We start from the raw sequence: 20,830 nt of genomic DNA on the forward strand, positions 1-20,830 counted from the left end.
CAAAGACCTCGCTGGCCCCTGAGAAGAAGAAATATCCCATAAAACCCATGACACTATTCCATACACTCGAAAGATAAAAGACGAAAACAACTTTTGCTACTGAAATATACAAAGATTTTTCTTAAACTCCTTTTATTTTCAGTTCATACTAAACAAACTGTGCAGGCTCTGGAGATTCTGGAGCAAAGATAATATGCTTTCTTTGGTAGGTACAAGCGAGGAGTTCATTGGCAGTCTCTAAAGGGTAGAGGAAAAATGTGAAGGTGGAGGGTCAGGATCTCCAGCGATAACATTAGAGAAATATAAGATTGAGAGGATCAGAGTGATCCTTTACGCTTGTCATTATCTCTTCCTCCATTGTAAACTGAAGCCAGCTTACAAGAGCTAATTCACGAATTTTCAGGAACTTGGTGAGTGGGTTGTTAAATTCAGTCACTATCAAAAATTATATAAACTTACAATTAAGCAAATTATATTAAAAACAAAGATGATGAACACTCATAACTGATTACATCCTAATGATTTTACTGTTTTACGACTGTCCATGCTCTTGAGGTTATTTACCTCTATTCTATCTGTCTGGTGGAAATATAATGGTGGGCTGCTGCGCCTCTCCTCCTAACTCTGTGCTCAGTAACGCCATGTTGGCAGCTTGTAATCGTCCACGGTGAGAGTATTTACACCCAGAGATCAGCAAAAGCTACAAATCAGGGCTGTTTATCCACCGCCCAGAGAGGTGGTTATTAAACATTTATCACCATACCACTGAGTATAAGGCAAAGATAATTCTCTTTTCCTATCATGATTACCAAAGAAAGAGAAATAAAGTAGGAAAAAAGCAAATGACACCAACTAATTCATATACTCACTGGAGGCAAAGCCACATACCAGAATAAACTAATTCGGGCCAGAATATGCCAGTTTATAACACAGTTTACTTCAATACTGTTTAACTGGCATCCATTTTTAAAAATACGGCTACAGTAAAGTTCTTTTTAATAGTTAAATTAAAGTCAAACTACAGGAGCAGGGCAAGTAAGTTTTTCTTTAAAATTGTTTGTTTACATCCTGAATAGTCTTTATTTGGAAAAGGGCAAAGTTAAACTTCAAATGTTAAATTTAACTTCAGTCGGATTAGGAAACCAGAAGAGGTACGAGTTTAGTTGGGAAAAGCTTGTTAACTTGTTCTCATGAGAAAGTATAAGGAGAAGCTATGAAGGAGAAACATTAAAGCATCATGAGAAATAAAACTAACTGGTACTAATGGATCTTGATGCAGTGTCTGGACCCCAAAGAGACCAAAATCACTTCACAGATAATCTTGAACACAACAGAACAGATGTCCACTACGCTGTAACAACAACAACAAAAACATATTACTGTACTTGAAGGCAAATAGCAAGTAACGTGGGATCTTCTCAACTGAGCTCAGTAATTCCATCCTTGGAGTTCATATAAAAAAATGAAATGAAACTGTGCTCCAAAAAGCTAAGGCAAAGAGTCCCTAGAGGAGTTTACAAAAGGAATGTAAATGCCCTGATATGGGACACTTTCAGAAATCACAAAATATTTACTTCAGCAAAAAGAGAAGTCTGTTTTCATAACTTCACAGCTCTAGCAGACATAGAACATCATTATCTGAGTTCATATGAGGAAGAAGAAAAATAATGAGCAAGTTCAAGCAATCCAATGTTGTTGTTTTTTTCTGCAAAAGGAGGAAAAAATGATGATTTTTAACGACCTCTCATACCCCACAAGGAACTCAAAAACTTTACTGAGGAGCTATGCCGAGAGGGAATAAATTACAGATGGAGCTTTCCACAAATGGATTTTCATGTGAAGGACCTTGGGGTTTTTCAAGTAGGAATCTTAAAGATGGGATCTAGAGATTGCAACATCCTGATACTGAGAGGCAAACTACTGCAGAGATCAACACAAGATGGAGTTGCACAAAAAAGATAATGTGATGACAATCAAACAGAGAATTTCTGGCAATTACTCAGACTCTACTAAGCAGAATTCAGTGCAAAAGAGAACCTAAGAAAATGCCAATAGGATAAAAGAGTAAAACAAACTTGAATCATTTTGGACAGAATGAAAAATCAAAAGGGAAAACAACATGTTAAGTAAAGCCAAAAACAAACCACAAACTGAAGGGACAAAACAGACTAGGCTTAAGACTGACTCGGGCCATTGCTTAAGGTATTTTAAGCAAAATCGACTCAGTATATGATGGAATAAAATTCAAAAAAAAAAAAAGAGTTATTATTAAGCAGTTTAGGCAACCTAAGCAAAAAACAAGGATTTTATTTTTATAATTTTTGGATTCAATTTAAAAAACATTTTAACAGACAAAAGCAAAATATATATTTAAACTAATGGAATTATTTAACCTCTAATAAAAATAATTCCTTGAAAATCAGTGAACAAAGAATAATTCAGTAAGAAAAGCATGACTATATTAACATTTTGGGCCTAAAAAACCTGCCTCACAGAGAAGCTAACCCAGGCCAACAAAGCACAAGAAACTGATACTAAAACCAGGGCGTTGAAGAATTACTTTACAATGAGAAAATCAACCACCAAACAGATGGGATATTTACATTCACCAGCATGGCACCTTGGAAAGCAAGCTCAAATGTAGCAGGTTGCTTGGAGTCAAAATTACGGAAGTTAACTATGATCCTATGAATGTTCTTTCCTTCCGGATCTATCAGGCTGCCCAGCTGCTCACAGGAGCAGCTGGCTGAGCATAGCGCTCCAAGGGCATGGTCAAGGACTGCCTCTGTAACACCTCTCTTTCTGGATGCTGCTGCTGATCAATGCCTCTTCTTGCCCGGAACACTCTTTTTTTTAGATGTACTGGCATGTTCATTAGAAGTCTTGAGGCCTGTGAAGCCATTCTGTTTCTAGACAACTGCTCATATCCATTCTGAATTATTACACACTGATTTCATAGTTTAAGTTTCAGAAAGCAACCTTATTTTTAAGTTCCTTGAGTGAGGTGGGAGGAGACAGGGAGATTTCACTGTTGCTCCAGTGAAGCTTGTAAAGGGCTCCTTACTAAGAGCAATCTTGGACTATAAACACAGTATGTCTGGAAAGACAGAATTTTGATCATTGTTGAAGCTGGGTGACGGTATATGGGGGCTCATGAAGTTATTTTATTTAAAATTTTTTTAACAATTAAAAGCACCCAGCTGGCAGTCATTTATAAATAATCAATTATTATCTATAATTAGGCTTACAATATGTTGCTAAGAATATAAGCATGCCAATGAGTTCATTCAGTCATTCAAAAAATATTACACCACCTTTTATGTGCCAGCTCCAGTTCTGCATATATGAGGTAAACAAAGCAGACTGTCTTCTTGGAACTTATAGTCCAGTGGGGGAAACTATTAAGGGTGAAATTTGATATTCAATGTTCATAAAGATATTTTAAGATACCAAAGTGAAAAATTAAACAAGGTGATAAACAGATACTCCTTTTTTTCTAGAGACAATTAATCAGAAAGCAATGACTTAGAAGTTAAGAGTACAGAGTCTGCAGTCAAAATACTTGGTTCTAATTCCAAGCTCGCTAATTGCTAAATGGAAAGTATTGCCTTAGGTAATTACTCAACTTCTCTAAGTCTCAGTTTCCTAATCTGTAAAATGGAGAGGACACCAATATCTACCTCTTAGAATTGTCAAGAATTAAATAAAATTATCCATGTAAAGTGATGTCCATAGAACCTGACAGATAGTAAACATTAAATAAAGGTCAGGTATAATGATAATTATGGTTTAGAGAAGTTCAGGTGTTGATTTTTCTGGAAACAAAAGGATTAAAAAAGGATCTCTTTTGGTCCAGAATCCTATAATATTCAAAATCTTAGGACTGAACATGGGTAGCTGGTATGAACATCAGGAACAGGGGAAACGAATGAATAACTGTAAGCCAGAGAGCTGGCTGCTACATGTGTTCTTCCTTAGTCCAGTTCACCAGCAAGTGCCACAAAATGGGATGCAGGACAAGAACCCTGTGGATTCCGTGCTCAGTGATTAACAGTGCTCGACAGTCCAAGCCCGACTGGTACTTGAGACACCATCTCTCTGGTAACAAAAACAAATAATGTAACAAAGCCTGAATAATAACAGGCCTGATACTCAGAAACAACCTAATTATGAAGATTCTGAAATTTACCATTAAGCTATAAAGAGGTACATGATTTTCCACATTTAATCATCACCCCAACCTGACCCCTCATCCATGCCCATTCATCTTTTAAGAAACACAGCTTGAGGGTTGTCTTTTGGTCTTGTTTATGGTTTCCTTTGCTGTGCAAAAGCTTTTAAGTTTCATTAGGTCCCATTTGTTTATTTGTGTTTTTATTTCCATTTCTCTAGGAGCTGGGTCAAAAAGAATCTTGCTGTGATTTATGTCATAGAGTGTTCTGCCTATGTTTTCCTCTAAGAGTTTGATAGAGTCTGTCATACAGAGTGAAGTAAGTCAGAAAGAGAAAAACAAATACAGTATGCTAACACATATATATGGAATCTAAGGAAAGAAAAAAAAAAGGCCATGAAGAACCTAGTGGCAAGACGGGAATAAAGACACAGACCTACTAGAGAATGGACTTGAGGATATGGGGAGGGGGGGGGGTGAGATGTGACAGGGTGAGAGAGTGTCATGGACATATATATACTACCAAATGTACAATAGATAGCTAGTGGGAAGCAGCCGCATAGCACAGGGAGATCAGCTCGGTGCTTTATGACCACCTAGAGGGGTGGGATGGGGAGGGTGGGAGGGAGGGAGATGCAAGAGGGAAGAGATATGGGAACATATGTATATGTATAACTGATTCACTTTGTTATAAAGCAGAAACTAACACACCATTGTAAAGCAATTATACTTCAATAAAGATGTTTAAAAAAAAAAAAAAAAGAAACACAGCTTGATTCTTAATACTACTGCTGTATGAAGAAATAATGATCTCTGTTAGTGCACCTGAAAATACACCATCAGCCTAGAGAAGGAGCATTTAGCTCATAACACACTAATGAAAATGTCAGGACCACCCTGAAGTATTTAAGTCCTGTAAATGCCAAGTAAAGAGAGGAGCTAAACAATTAAGGTAATGGATGACAGCAAGCAAGAAAAAACTAAGCTGATTATCAAAAAAATCTTCAACACTGCCCCTCTTATGCCATAAAACTTTTTCAAAGGAATTCGTGGTTAACACCCAACGTTTTGGTTACCTAAAATTAGCTCAGATTTCATTGGAAAACATTGTCAGGACAATGCAAATTTCATAGAGAAAGAGCTACACGGTCTCTTCTTTCTCAATCTTTCTAGGACTCTCTGGAAAAGGAGGCAAGAAAAAGAGCATATTCTTTTTTTTATTTAATTTAATTTAATTAATTTATTTATTTATGGCTGTGTTGGGTCTTCGTTTCTGTGTGAGGGCTTTCTCTAGTTGCGGCAAGTGGGGGCCACTCTTCATCGCGATGTGTGCGCATTTCACCATCGCAGCCTCTCTTGTTGCGGAGCACAGGCTCCAGATGCGCAGGCTCAGCAATTGTGGCTCACGGGCCTAGTCGCTCCGCGGCATGTGGGATCTTCCCAGACCAGGGCTCGAACCCGTGTCCCCTGCATTGGCAGGCAGATTCTCAACCACTGCGCCACCAGGGAAGCCCAAGAGCATATTCTTGAACTTTGATAGTATTTAGGTGGTAGCACCTGTATGTGCTTTGTTCCTCAAAGTGCTTCCAGCATAGATCAGAGCCTCATGTACTAGATGTTTGATAAATGTTTGTGGAAATATCTGCAACATTTTTAGGCAAGGGCAAATGTGCTTGTAACTGTTGGTCTAAGTGCTACCCAGGTTATGTTTATTTCCTGTTTCTACAGTAATAGAAAATGGAGCAGGAGCAAAGGGGCCAAATACATGGACATTACTGTAGAACCCTGAGGTAGGGCACAACTTGGAATGAACTTCATTTGGATCCACACTGTGCCTAAGATCACCTAATGGAAAATTTAAATGATTTGGGGCCAGAGAGGTTGAGAAGGACAGCAATAAAACATTGTTGAATGAATACAATAATGAATTCTGCATTATTATTATATCACAACTTACAGCTTCCTAAAAACACCAAGAGATGGTATAGGCCTGATGACATTAATTGACTTGGTTTTTTAGTTTCCTTTCTCTCTTGTGAAATTTTGCAAATGTAAGAATAAATCCTATCAAGCCTCACTAAATTTAAGAAAACTGAAATCATATCAAGCATCTATTCCGAACATAACGCTAAGAGATTAGAAATAAATTACAGGGAAAAAAACATAAAAAACACAAACACATGGAGCCTAAACAATACGTTACTAAATAACCAAGAGATCACTGAAGAAATCAAAGATGAAATCAAGAAATACCTAGAGACAAATGACAGTGAAAACACGACGATCCAAAACCTATGGGATGCAGCAAAAGCAGTTCTAAGAGGGAAGTTTATAGCTATACAAGCCTACCTCAAGAAACAAGAAAAATCTCAGATAAACAATCTAACCTTACACCTAAAGGAACTAGAGAAAGAAGAACAAACAAAACCCAAAGTTAGCAGAAGGAAAGAAATCATAACGATCAGAGCAGACATAAGTGAAATAGAAACAAAGAAAACAATAGCAAAGATCAATAAAACTAAAAGCTGGTTCTTTGAGAAGATAAACAAAATAGATAAACCATTAGCCAGACTCATCAAGAAAAAGAGGGAGAGGACTCAAATCAATAAAATTAGAAATGAAAAAGGAGAAGTTACAACAGACACTGCAGAAATACAAAGCATCCTAAGAGACTACTACAAGCAACTGTATGCCAATAAAATGGACAACCTGGAAGAAATGGACAGATTCTTAGAAAGGTATAACCTTCCAAGACTGAACCAGGAAGAAATAGAAAATATGAACAGACCAATCACAAGTAATGACGTTGAAACTGTGACTAAAAATCTTCCAACAAACAAAAGTCCTGGACCAGATGGCTTCATAGGTGAATTCTATCAAACATTTAGAGAAGAGCTAACACCCATCCTTCTCAAACTCCTCCAAAAAATCGCAGAGGAAGGAACACTCCCAAACTCATTCTATGAGGCCACCATCACCCTGATACCAAAACCAGACAAAGATAATACAAAGAAAGAAAATTACAGACCAATATCACTGATGAATGTAGATGCAAAAATCCTCAACAAAATACTAGCAAACAGAATCCAACAACACATTAAAAGGATCATACACCATGATCAAGTGGGGTTTATCCCAGGAATCCAAGGATTCTTCAATATACGCAATGCAATCCATGTGATACCTTATATTAACAAATTGAAGAATAAAAACCATATGATCATCTCAATAGAAGCAGAAAAAGCTTTTGACAAAATTCAACACCAATTTAAGATAAAAACTCTCCAGAAAGTGGGCATAGAGGGAACCTACCTCAACATGATAAAGGCCATATACAACAAACCCACAGCAAACACCATTCTCAGTGGTGAAAAACTGAAAGCATTTCCTCTAAGATCAGGAACAAGACAAGGATGTGGAAGTCCTAGCCACAGCAATCAGAAAGGAAAAAGAAATAAAAGGAATACAAATTGGAAAAGAAGAAGTAAAACTGTCACTGTTTGCAGATGACATGGTACTACACATAGAGAATCCTAAAGATGCCACCAGAAAACTACTAGAGCTAATCGATGAATTTGGTAAAGTTGCAGGATACAAAATTAATGCACAGAAATCTCTTGCATTCCTATACACTAACAGAAAGAGAAATTAAGGAAACAATCCCATCCACCATTGCAACAAAAAGAATAAAATACGTAGGAATAAGCCTAACTAAGGAGGTAAAAGACTCAGAAGACTATAAGATACTGATGAAAGAAATCAAAGATGACACAAACAGATGGAGAGATATACCATGTTCTTGGATTGGAAGAATCAATATTGTGAAAATGACTATACTACCCAAAGCAATCTACAGATTCAATGCAATTCCTATGAAATTACCAATGGCATGTTTTATAGAACTAGAACAAAAAATCTTAAAATTTGTATGGAGACACAAATGACCCCGAAGAGCCAAAGCAATCTTGAGGGAGAAAAACGGAGCTGGAGGAGTCAGACTCCCTGACTTCAGACTATACTACAAAGCTACAGTAATCAAGACAATATGGTACTGGCACTAAAACAGAAACATAGATCAATGGAACAGGATAGAAAGCCCAGAGATAAACTCACGCACCTATGGTCAACTAATCTATGACAAAGGAGGCAAGAATATACAAGGGAGAAAAGACAGTCTCTTCAATAAGTGGTGCTGGGAAAACTGGATAGCTACATGTAAAAGAATGAAATTAGAACACTCCCCAACACCATACACAAAAATAAACTCAAAGTGGATTAAAGACCTAAATGTAAGACCAGACACTATAAAACTCTTAGAGGAAAACACTCTTTGACATAAATCACAGCAAGATCTTTTTTGACCCACCTCCCAGAGTAATGGAAATAAAAACAAAAATAAACAAATGGGACCTAATGAAACTTAAAAGCTTTTGCACAGCAAAGGAAACTCTAAACAAGACAAAAAGACAACCCTCAGAATGGGAGAAAATATTTCCAAACGAATCAACAGACAAAGGATTAATGCCTGATATATATAAACAGCTCATGCAGCTCAATATTAAAAAGCAAACAACACAGTCAAAAAATGGGCAGAAGACCTAAATAGTCATCTCTCCAAAGAAGACATACAGATGACCATGAGGCACATGAAAAGCTGCTCAACATCACTAATTATTAGAGAAATGTAAATCAAAACTACAATGAGGTATCACCTCACACCAGTTAGAATGGGCATCATCAGAAAATCTACAAACAACAAATGCTGGAGAGGGTGTGGAGAAAAGGGAACCCTCTTGCACTGTTGGTGGGAATGTAAATTGATACAGCCACTATGGAGAACAGTATGGAGGTTCCTTAAAAAACTAAAAATAGAATTACCATATGACCCAGCAATCCCACTACTGGACATATACCCAGAGAAAATCATAATTCAAAAAGACACATGTACCACAATGTTCATTGCAGCACTATTTACAATAGCCAGGTCATGGAAGCAACCTAAATACCCACCGAAAGACGAATGGATAAAGAAGATGTGGTATATATATATATACAATGGAACATCACTCAGCCATAAAAAGGAATGAAATTGGGTCATTTGTAGAGACATGGATGGACATAGACTGTCATACAGAGTGAAGTAAATCCGAAAGAGAAAAACAGATATCGTATATTAACACATATTTGTGGAATCTAGAAAAACGGTACAGATGAACCCGTTTGCAAGGCAGAAATAGAGACACTGATGTAGAGAACAAACGTATGGACACCAAGCGGGGAAAGCAGGGCGGGGGGGGCAGTTGGTGGTGGGATGAATTGGGAGATTGGGACTGACGTATATACACTAATATGTATAAAATAGATAAGTAATAAGAACCTGCTGTATAAATAAAATAAAATAAAATAAAATTCCAAAAAAAAAAATAGAGTAAACCCTTAGAGATCCTGGGCAAATAGGGGTAATCACTTACACTGACTTATTTGCCATGGGACCCATCAACTGATTTCTTTGTAGGGATATAGAGGCACAGGAGTCGCTCACTAGAGCATTAGGTCAGAATATTTACAAGCTGTCAAATTACTGGGTGGAGATGTCAGGAATGAGACTTCCAAATGTCAAGATTTCATCTAGCTAAGCTTAAAGACCTAAATCTCAAATGTAAAGATTTGAGATTTAGTCTAAAGTTGTTGAGATGAATAAAACAGGACGGTATAATATTTTTGTTTGAAGAGTTGTCACCCAAAAGACAGAGATTTATTTTGTATTGCTTCACAGAGCAGGAATAAGACCAAAGGATAAAAGTTTTTGGCTCAAAAAATGGAAAAAAAAAAAAAAAAAGGAAATAGATCTCTCCCTTCTACAGGTATTTGAAAAGAGTTGATTTTAAAAAAAAAAAACGATAACCAACTTTTATCTGCCAGTAAAGGAAGAACTTATTTAATTTCCAGTTAAGATGCTATTATCTGGTTTTATTTTAAATGTGACTGAAGTACCTCCATAATTCTCTCTCTCCCCCACTAGAGAGTGAGCTCTTTAAGCCAGGAACTTTGTCCTAATTATCTTTGCATTCACAGAACATTACTTGGCACATACCAGGCTCTCTGTGAATGTTAATTTAGAAGTGAGTAACAAAATATTATAAAATATAGCTTAAAAGGTTGTAATTATATGAAGCATATTTTGATTTAAGTGGTATTTTTAATCTCAGAATAAGTTATAGTATTGGTTGAATGAATAGCTGTTGGTTTAGGAGCTGCTGTTCTTCTATCCTATTTTCTTCAATTTCCTATCTTCCTTCTCCATTAACCAGGCAATTGATAGAACCTTAAGTATTGACTCTAATAATAATAATACCTACTTATTTCATAGAGTGCCCTACATTAAACTACAAAATATTTCCACCTACATTATCTTATGCAGACTTTACAAAGTCCTCTGAGGTAGACGTGATGAACTTTTATACGTAGAGCAGAGAAGGCAAAGTACAGCACTGAAGTAGGTTTTGCACCTCAAGTTTGAGCTTAAGTTTGTTCCCAGCTATGAAACCTTGGCAAAGTTAACATTTCAGAGATCTAGATTCTTTTTTATCTATAAAAAATAGGATAAAAATACCTCCCATTCTTACTATGGGTATTAAATTAGAAAATACATGACTGCTTCTTGCAGAGACACTCTTTTTTGGTACGTTGGCAGGCTAGATTACTTGAACCTTTTTCTCTATAAACTGCCTAGAAGTACTGGATAAAGTATAACTAATATCCTTTTAAATGCATAGCTGTGGTAGTAAGGAAAATTACCATGGGTCAAAATTAAGGAGTGTACTGAAAACCAGGGTGCTAAGCATGAGCTGATGATGACACTACCATGGGGTGAATCAAGGATGTGGGTTATAAGAGCCACAGGGTACAGGAGATAAGGCCTTGGACCCTTACAAAGTGAAAATGTAACACTGAGACCCATATGTACACCATGGTCCTTGAAGGGGTACACACAAAGTGAAACATAGAGTGGGAAAAAATGTACATATATACACCTACCAAACCTAGGAAACAAAAAAGAAGCTTGCTTGTCTTGGCTTATACTCTATGTAAAAGAAAAGTATCTCCTGAGGATGCACTATCATGAGTTTACCATCATTTGGGTGTGTTTTTCAAGATTACACTTGGCAAATGAGGAAACCCCAAGATGACAAATTAGCATTAAAAATGTGCCTAGCAGAAGCACCACAGATAAAAACTTCACTATAAGAGCTCATAATTCAAAATTACAAAGCACACAAGGAAAGAATCCACCATGTCAGCAGAAATAATAAATAGCAGAATTAGTTCTCCCAAGAACTACAAATCATGGAATTATTGGATATTGTAGCAGCCAGACTCTAGGGTGGCACCCATGAACAGTGTCTCCTAGTGTTCATTCCCTTTCATAACCCTCTCCCTCTAAGTGTGGGCATAACGTATGGCTTGCTTCTAACCAACAGACTACAGCAACAGTGATGAGATTTATGTGATTATGTGTAAATGATTATGTTACATAAGATGGTAATGCCAGTCTTACTAAGAAACTCCCTCCCTTGCTGGTTTTGGAGAAGCAAGCTGCCATGTTGTGAGCTACCATGTGGAGAGGGCCACATGGCACAGAGCTGAAGTGGCTGCTAGCTGACAGCTAACAAAAAATGAGTTCTTATTCTGGTGGCCTGCAAGGAACTGAATGCTGCTAACAACCATGTGAGCACTGAAGCAGACTGTTTCCAGGTGAGACCCAGATGAGAAACCAGCCCTGGTCAATATCCTGATTTACAGCCTTGTGGAGGACCCAGCAAAGCTGTGCCCAGACTCCTTATCCGTATAAACTGTGAGGTCATAAAGGTGTGTTGTTTAAGCCACAAAGTTATGATAATACCCTTATGTAGGAATAGATACCTAACACAGCTACAGATTATAAAATATGTTTAAAATGCTTAGAGACATAAAAGGAGAACTAAAAACATGAAGAAAAATAAGACAAAAAGATAAATCACCAAGAAGATTTAAAAAACACAAGTAGAATGTCTAATAATAAAAAAAAGTAATTCCTTAAATGATTTAACTCAATGGATGTGTTAAACAGCAGATTGAGATCTGCTGAAGAAATAAAATATGAACTGGAAAACAGATCAAACAAATTGATCTTGTTCAGTTTTAAAACATATAACACAGATATTACAAGATGGAGAAACTTGAGAGATTAAGAGAGATATGGGATAGACTGAAAAGCACCAACATTGACCAGAGAATCCAGAAAAGAGAAGTAGAAAGACTGAAAGAAATAATAGCCGAGAATTTTCCAGAATTGATGAAAGACATGACTCCTCAGATTCTAGAAGCAATTTAGACCCAAGAAAGATAATTGTAGTAAACACATTGAGGTGACATACAGAACCCCGAAGTCAAAGGGAAGATTGTAAAAGGAATGAGAAAAAACATCCTCCCTCAAGGGAGCAACAGCAGACTCTTCAACAATAGCAATGGAAACCAGAAGACAGTAGAATAATATCTGCAAAGTGCTGAGAGAAAATTGTCCACCTAGAATTCTATATTCAACTGAATGATCAATGAGAGAATAAAATACACATTTTCAGACAAAAAAAATCTGATTTTTACCACTAGTAAATCCTAATGAAAAACCTACTAAAAGCTATTCTTCAGAAATCAAACCCAAAGGAAGGAATGTGATGCAAAAACCAATGGTAAGCAAGAAATTTGTGTGTGATATGTACAGCTGATTCACTTTGTTATAAAGCAGAAACTAACACACCATTGTAAAGCAGTTATACTCCAATAAAGATGTTAAATAAATAAATAAATAAATCTACACAGCATTGATGGTAATAAAAAAAATAGTTAAGACTACTTACTGGGTATAAAACAAAATTAATATATATATATTCTGAATCACTTTGCTGTACACCCGAAACATTGTAAATAAACTATACGTCAATTAAAAAATGTGTTACCCTGATGTTCAATTCAATAAGGCAAAAATCTCACACTGCTGCAAGAATATCTTTATATTAAATAGCACTCTGTGGTAAAAGTGCTGTGGATTTACCTAGTAATCCTCTTATTCCTCACTTCCATTTCATTCTTATCTACCCTCTCTACTCATTAATTCCTACATTCTCCACATAATTTTTCTCCTAGGCTCTAATTTTTACTCTTTTTTTCTCTCTTCCTCCTTCCCACTGATTTTTTATTTTGAACATGTTTGTGTATACATATGTGTAAACATGTATAATACTTATGCATGTATAATACATTTACTAATTTAAAAAAATCTCAATGTATATGCTTTGGAGAGTGGTAAATTCTAAATGTGTAGTTTTTGTTGGGATACAGTTTGAAAGATTTCTACAAAGATGGAAGAACTTACAAAAGACTGTGATACCCAGATCCACTTCATTCTATTGTAATGGTCTATCACTGAAGCAAGTATGTAATGTTAAAAAAACAGTAGGACTATCGGCAGAAATCTTGGTTCCAAATCTTGGCAGTGATAGATGGTCCACTGGCAAGTTATTGCTAGGATCAAAGACTGTATCTCTGCACTCTGGTGGTGTTTCTCTTCCTCCTTGCCAAGACCATTTCATTTGGTTTCTAACTGAACGATTCTATCTGGAAGCTGTGCAATGAAACCTTCAGGATGTGCCCAAGACTGTCGTTCAAACTCTTGGACCACAGTTAGTCATGCTAAATCACTATCACTGACCTCCCATCTAGTCTGCCTACAGATATTTCTGCAATACTTCTTGAGGCAGTAAAACTTCAAGGTATGTAATGTGTCGATCAGCATACAGAAAAGCATGTAGGTCTTTTGTAATCAACTCTTGGTCTCCTACCACGCAGCTCATCAGATGTATAAAAACAAAATAAAAATCAAGTTAATGGCAACTTTAACACAGTGCCAGCTGATTATATTCTGCCATTGGCTTGATCAATCCAAAGATCTGTATTGTACATGTACCCTTGAAGGAAGTTATACAGCATTTCTATTATAAAGAAACCAATGGCATTTCATATTGTGAAACAAATCTATAGGATCATGGTATTAGAAGCAATTCTTATATCTGGAGGCAGAAATCTTGGATAATTAAAACCTAAACCAATTTAGACAATTGCTCCACTAACCAAAAAATAAAATAACCACGGATGCAAAAAGCAAGCAAGTCAAAAAGATAACATGATTTGCTCCTTTTACTTCCCCCAGTTAAACTAAAACCAATGTCTCCATCACTCCCCTCCCCCCATACTGTTTTGACTCTTCAAAAGAGAAGCTAGGGAAGGATAAAAAGCTTATAGGCCTCGATAACCCCAAAACAGAATATCTCAGAATAACCAAAATGTGAGTGTATCCTGTTTCACAATCATTTATAGCTAGTTGAATACCATTACAAAGAATTAACATCTACCAAGCTCAAACAGAATTTCCACTTTTACAAGTGTATGGAAGTATTGTGATTACAACAGCAACAAAAAAACCTACTTAACTGAGTGAGCTGCTAAAGATTTTTAGAGGAGTAAGTCTTGTAGTGGTGAAAACATAATAAAAATAATGGTGGCACTTTAGCAGTCAGAGGCAATAGGTTAGGGAAAGAAGGATAAGTAGAGAATTACAGGTAAAGGATTAACAAGCAGAAGAGCCAACTGTGTGGTCTCAGAAAATGGTACTGGCAAATTAGAGATACAGTTTCATGATTTCATGGAGCCAGATCTGGGTTCTGTAGGAACCGAAGCCCTAATTCTCATGGTAAAAAGTACAAAGCTCTGTCAGCTGATTTACAAAACATAGTTATTAATGCCAAAGTCAGGGTGGTGGAGGTAACAGCAAACACCCGGCAGTACTCTCTGATGTCCTGAATAAGATTATAATACGATAATAAACAATATGACGAAGCTAATCTCCTCAGCATTGCTCAAGGAAAGGTCCCCTGGAATGGGGTTATTTCAGATTATAAGAACCACTTAAGTGGTCAACAGATATAGAAGTGATTAGCAGTTTTCTAGGCTTGATGACCTCTCTCCATGAAAGATTAGGAGAGCCTAAGAATAAAAACTGAAAAGATAAGTTAGCTTGAGTCATAATTCTATTCCCTTTCCTTCTCCCCTCAAAAAATGGCTACTCTCTCTTTCTCTTTGCAGAGAATCCTCTGTTCTTCGTCCTCTATTTTGCTTTGGAGAGGTCTTAAGATGTTCTTTCCTCCAACTCTGAGTATCTGTCTTGCATAGCATGTAGCACAGAAGGTCAGGTGATGACACAGGGCCTATGCCACACGGAATCAGTCAACATTCTTTCCCCATCTTTAGACAGGCCAACAGCCTAAGTATCTCCAACAGCTGATTGCTGCAGGAAGCTCAGAGAACATCTTTGGTCAATGCCCCTGCTCCCAATTGCTTCAATGATTCATTACAAGTCCTCTCTCAGGGTTCTCTTTTAAATTACTCACAACCAAAAAACTAAAAAGGCATAAATTAGAAAAAAAGATAAGATGTCCTTTGTTGGAAAAACAATTAATCTGCAGCAAAGAGAAAATAAGGCATACCAAATAAAATAGATAAAACTGAGAACCCACAAATCAGATTATAAAACAATATTCTGCTGACATTTAAATAAAGTAATTCAATGGCAACAATTTACCTGCTGCCTTTTTGCCCACACTCCCAGATTTCTCTTGTTTGAGGCTGGACACAACTTTTCATTTCTGTGTACTTAGTGCTTCACATTGAACCAACATTATTTACTACTTACTTGAGCTTGCTTGCATACTTTAAAAGGGTGAATTGTTTCTTGGTAGAAAAGCTGATGATAAGCTTGTAGGTCAAACCAAAAGTACACACTGTTCTTCCACAACTGCAGATGGAAAAAGTACATAAATTACTACCACCCAATTATTAAAGCTCTACAAAGCTCTAATTTCAAATAAAAATAATTGTTTAGCTCCTCGGTGTTACTATAAATCAGGTTCAATTTAAGGTGGTTTTATCTTGTATCACAAACTGGCAACATACAAATTATTTATTGGTATTGTCACTGGATCATTATATTTTTGCATATATGTTTCTCACATAATTGGTCATTAAAATAGTAAGTGTTCTAGTTAATAATTAAAAAGTAATCACGCTATCTCTGGCATGAAACCAAAATCTGAAGGTATTTGGATATATATGGGCAAATGTGTATTATACCAGAAGCAAACACTACTCTAATAATTGAGCTAGTGAAATACTTTTCATTTGAGCAAAATAAAGACTGTTTGTGACAACTAAAAAACAAGCAAACAAAAAACCTAGAAATAAGTTTGTCACTATTCATTGCAACTGTCATTGTTAGACTTATTAAAAATAAAAAGTAAAGGATTGATAGAAATCAGCACTGAAGTTAATATACGTTACACTGAAACAAAGTTATATGAAAGTAATCTATTGTTAATAATGCAAGTCAATTCTTGTCTATCTGTATTTTACTTTTCTTTGTAATTTTAGTAGGAAAATGAACCAAAGAGAATTATAATTAAGATATTTAAAATTTTACTAAATATTTAGCATGAGATTTCTTACCAGAGGAGATGGGAATTTTAACATCAAATATGACTACTTGAGCATTAAATTATTTCAATCTCTCATTTTAAATGAAATAAAAGTATAAAATTAGATTTAACATAATTATCTTCTACCTTGTTCCCTGAGTTCTCACAGAATTTAGTAAAGAAGAATCCAGCTCTATTTTCTACATACAAAGATTGCAACAAATTTTCCATGTGAAATCCTCCCAAGGCACCATCTGCCATGGTTTTAATCTAGATAACAAAACAGAAGTACATTATCCACCCAGAAACATTGTTATTTTTTTATGGCATTGTACAACAACAGGGTTTCATAAATTCTACCAAGCTGTCATTTCCCCACTGGACTATTTTATTTTATTTTTGTACCATATATGTAATTAATGCAGTATGTTTGCATCTGCCTGTCGCACAAGATTCATTTATGGAGCCAACTATAGCAGCAGAGTTCATTCTATTATAAACCAATCTGATTTCAAACTTAATATTAAACTGACTTCCCAACCTCAACTATTTTCACATTTCAGGCACCGTGACACCATTTTAGGAGTCTTCCAAATCTCTGTTGGTGGCCTCTTTCCTACGTATTTACTGTTATTTTAGCCTTGAACTGCTGCTATAATAGCTACAAGAGTTATAAAAAGAAATATTTTCAAGGCCTCTCAGTGATGCTCATTAACTGTCCTTACGGGGTCCCTCTTTGGACAGTCTCACTCCATACAGGTCACGGCCTTCAGAGTGTAAATGGCAGTATAAGTTCTCATAAAACTTTGCTATTTATGGGCTTCTCTGCCAACAGTGCTGGCAAGCCTAACACCGTTTTTGAAACACAGAAAGTTGGCTATTTCTCCAAGCACAAGAGTAACTCTAGAATAAGAAAGGGCGTCCACTATTCACATGAGCTCTTTGCTATTTGTTGTGTGGAACTCAGACTTCTTCTTTGTAATCTTAAGATAACTGTGGAATGGACGATTTAGGGTTTAAGTCAGGTTCTTGCTATCTCTGTTATAGTGTCTCTCTGCCTCTCCCTTTATCCCCCTACTAAACAAATTCTGAGGTAAAAATTTAATGTTTTTATGATATTTAACCATTAGCATTCCAAAGCTAAAAAATCATTATTTGGGTAGGAAATAATACTAAATAGAAGAAAAGGAGAACTGTTTGCTTAGAATAAAATAAATAGTCCAAAATTATATGTAAATGTTCAGCCCATACTAGAACTACGAAGGTTTCTACCTAAAGTATAATTGCTAAAGAATGTGAAATTTTCATTTAGAACTGGTGTATTAAATCCACATTATCAAGGTAACCACACACTGGAAATACTCTGCTTTATAAAAGTTCTAAACATATTTCCAAAACATAACATCGAATATTATGTTTTATAAAATGTTAAAAATTTAATAAAAATCCTAGAGGGTTTTATTTTGTGTCTGAGGTGTGATCATACCAAAACGAGAACATAGCTGTTTTTGAAAACAGTAATCAACAGAGTATACAGCAACATGGTACTACAAAAGGAAATAGAAAGTTTTTGCATAAAAATCCTTTTGCAAGGAAAAAATAATTTTTTTGTTCAGTAAAGAAAAAAGTCATTATGGTAAATCAATAAAAATTCTCTAAATTCAGGGGACATTGAATAGGTTAAATGAGGAATCAAATTAGTCAGTTCTCAAAATACTTACCACAGGTTCTTCTGTATAAGTATATCTTCTACCCAGCTGGGGCTTCAGACATTCAGAAATGTCAGTAAAAGATGTTAAACGAATAACTTTGCTGCTTTCTGACATGTGCCTTGACCTAAATTATACGGATGAGAACTAATTGATCAACAAATATTTTGAGCACCTTTGGTATACATTCACCGAATCTTAGGCGTGCTCCTAAGCATTGTGAGAGAATTAGAAAAAAAAGTATCAGCATCAAGTCCAGCCCTCAAGAGGCAGTTGAGGAAATGAGGTACAGTCATACATAAAGACAACTCTCAATAAAATAACTGCTGGTTGAATGAATTCGTGAACATATCACAGATGCCAAATGTCTGGGACGGATAATAAAACTATGGGCATGTAAGAATGAGAAGTCCCTTGGAGCTATATTAGTAATTAAAGAAATGAGCTTTTTCCTGAATAATGGGTGGAAGATAAATTCTTTGTGTGTGTGTGTGTGGGGGGGGTGTGTTTAGAGGGGTTCTTCAGATGGGGAGAAGAGTGAACAATGTATGAAGGTAAGTAGGCAAAGTCTTGTTTAAAACGCAGCAAGTTAACCAATTTTCTTAGGTCAAGAGAACACTAACAGCTAAACTACATACCAAACATTGTGCCAAATATAATTCATATGATCATATTTAATCCTCACAACAGGTGGGATTCACAAGGGTTTATATGTGGTAGTTTGAGATGAGGTGATGGAAGACTCTGGAGTTAGACCAATAACTTTCGACATTATCTTTCTATATTTTCTCATCCAGCTCCCTCTCCCATAGCCCACTGCAATTATTCCAAACTTCATTTTCCAGCTCCATAACACACGCCTGTTCCAACTCACCAGCCTTCCTCCACTCCAATCCACCAGCAGATTACTCTGCAGGTTCTTCTCAGACAAAATGTAGGTACAACATGTTTCAGTTTCCCCTGCACCATGTAGCAGACACTATTAATTGCCTGGCTAACTCAACACCCATTTCTGACAACATGATTCTATCACCAGCATCACTAAAATACTAAAAAAGCTGAATATTCACTTATCAAGACTCCAGGTAGGGAGGGGTTGTCATGTAACACAGTTATGATTGAGATATAAAATGAAGTCTGCTGGGGAGCTTCTATGAAAGCCTGCTTTCCTGACTACAGGGAGAGAATTAATGGATATTGCCCCTCCTCCTTCTTTATGATTTGAAAGCCTGATGTCAGGAGCTGTAACACCACTGACTATAAAGGAATGGCCAAGAGCATTACAAAGACTTAGGCCTCAATACTCCTGATCTGGTGAACCAATACTGGCAGTTGCCTACACTCAGATTTCTTGTTCTGTGAAAAAAATAATTCCATTTGTCTAGGCCATTGTTAGTCAACTTTTCTGTTATTTGCAGCTGAAAGCATTTCAAATTTATCTATCAACAAATATATTTACCTACACCCATCCTTACGTCCTTCCATCCTGTCTCAGGAAGAAGTGTCCTATTTCCTGTCCAAGGTAGCCTCATTGCCCTGGTTACTGAACCCTTTCCTCTCCTCTCCTTTGAAGGGAAAGGTACAGAGAGCAGATGGGTGGTTCCCGGGGGTTGGGGGAGGGAAGAGTGAGGAGTGATTGTTAATGAGATGGAGCTTCTTTTTTGGGTGATAAGTTGTTTTGGAATTATATAGTGGTGATGGTTTTACAACTTTGTGAATATACTAAAAGTCACTGAATTGTATACCTGAACATGATTAAAATAGTGAATTTTATGATAGGTAAATTTTATCTCAATAAAGAAGAATAAAAGTGAAGTAATAAATCCTTAAACAAATAATTATCCACCAGCAGACTCCACACCAAAGTTAACACCAAAGGGTATTTCTTCAGGCTGAAGGAAAATAACTCCGTTTGAAATAAAGAACAATGAAAAGGGTAAACAGGTGGGCAAATCTAAACGAATTTTTAAAATATACTGTATTAAATAAGTACAATATTATTGAGGGTATTTTGAGTTCTCAAGCTGGAGAAATATTACTGAGCAGGGAAAAGAATTGAAGGGCAATCTTCTCAGAGACGTCTTTTGATTGTACAGCTCATGAGAAGCTAGAGATCATAACTACCACCTCTTTAAAATTACCAATCTTAGGCGTTCTACGATTAATTAGAGTATGCATGGGAAATACAACCCTCTAATATCTATCCCGGAAATATAAGAACTCATGTAAAAAAATAAAAGTATTAGTTTTCAATTTCTATTTAATTTTTAAATTCTTCAAAAATCTTACCATTGCAGTTCCAGCCCTGATCCGGGAAGATCCCACATGCCGCGGAGCAACTAAGCCCGTGCGCCACAACTACTGAGCCTGAGCTCTGGAGCCCGGGA

The 20,830-nt window shown here is 36.3% G+C and overlaps 1 protein-coding gene across 1 annotated transcript in view; it reads right to left on the reverse strand.

Moving 5' to 3' along the window:
* RGS22 (regulator of G protein signaling 22) overlaps positions 1 to 20,830 on the reverse strand; it is a 173,305-nt gene that overhangs the window by 73,202 nt on the left and 79,273 nt on the right. The window contains exons 12-14 of the mRNA XM_061171399.1: positions 18,456 to 18,570; positions 16,882 to 17,004; positions 15,957 to 16,058 (exon numbers count right to left, since the gene is read on the reverse strand). Coding sequence (XP_061027382.1) covers positions 15,957 to 16,058; positions 16,882 to 17,004; positions 18,456 to 18,570 — 340 coding nt within the window. The remainder of the gene's footprint in view (positions 1 to 15,956; positions 16,059 to 16,881; positions 17,005 to 18,455; positions 18,571 to 20,830) is intronic.

Source organism: Eubalaena glacialis, chromosome 17 (assembly GCF_028564815.1).
Source record: "Eubalaena glacialis isolate mEubGla1 chromosome 17, mEubGla1.1.hap2.+ XY, whole genome shotgun sequence".
NCBI lineage: Eukaryota > Metazoa > Chordata > Mammalia > Artiodactyla > Balaenidae > Eubalaena > Eubalaena glacialis.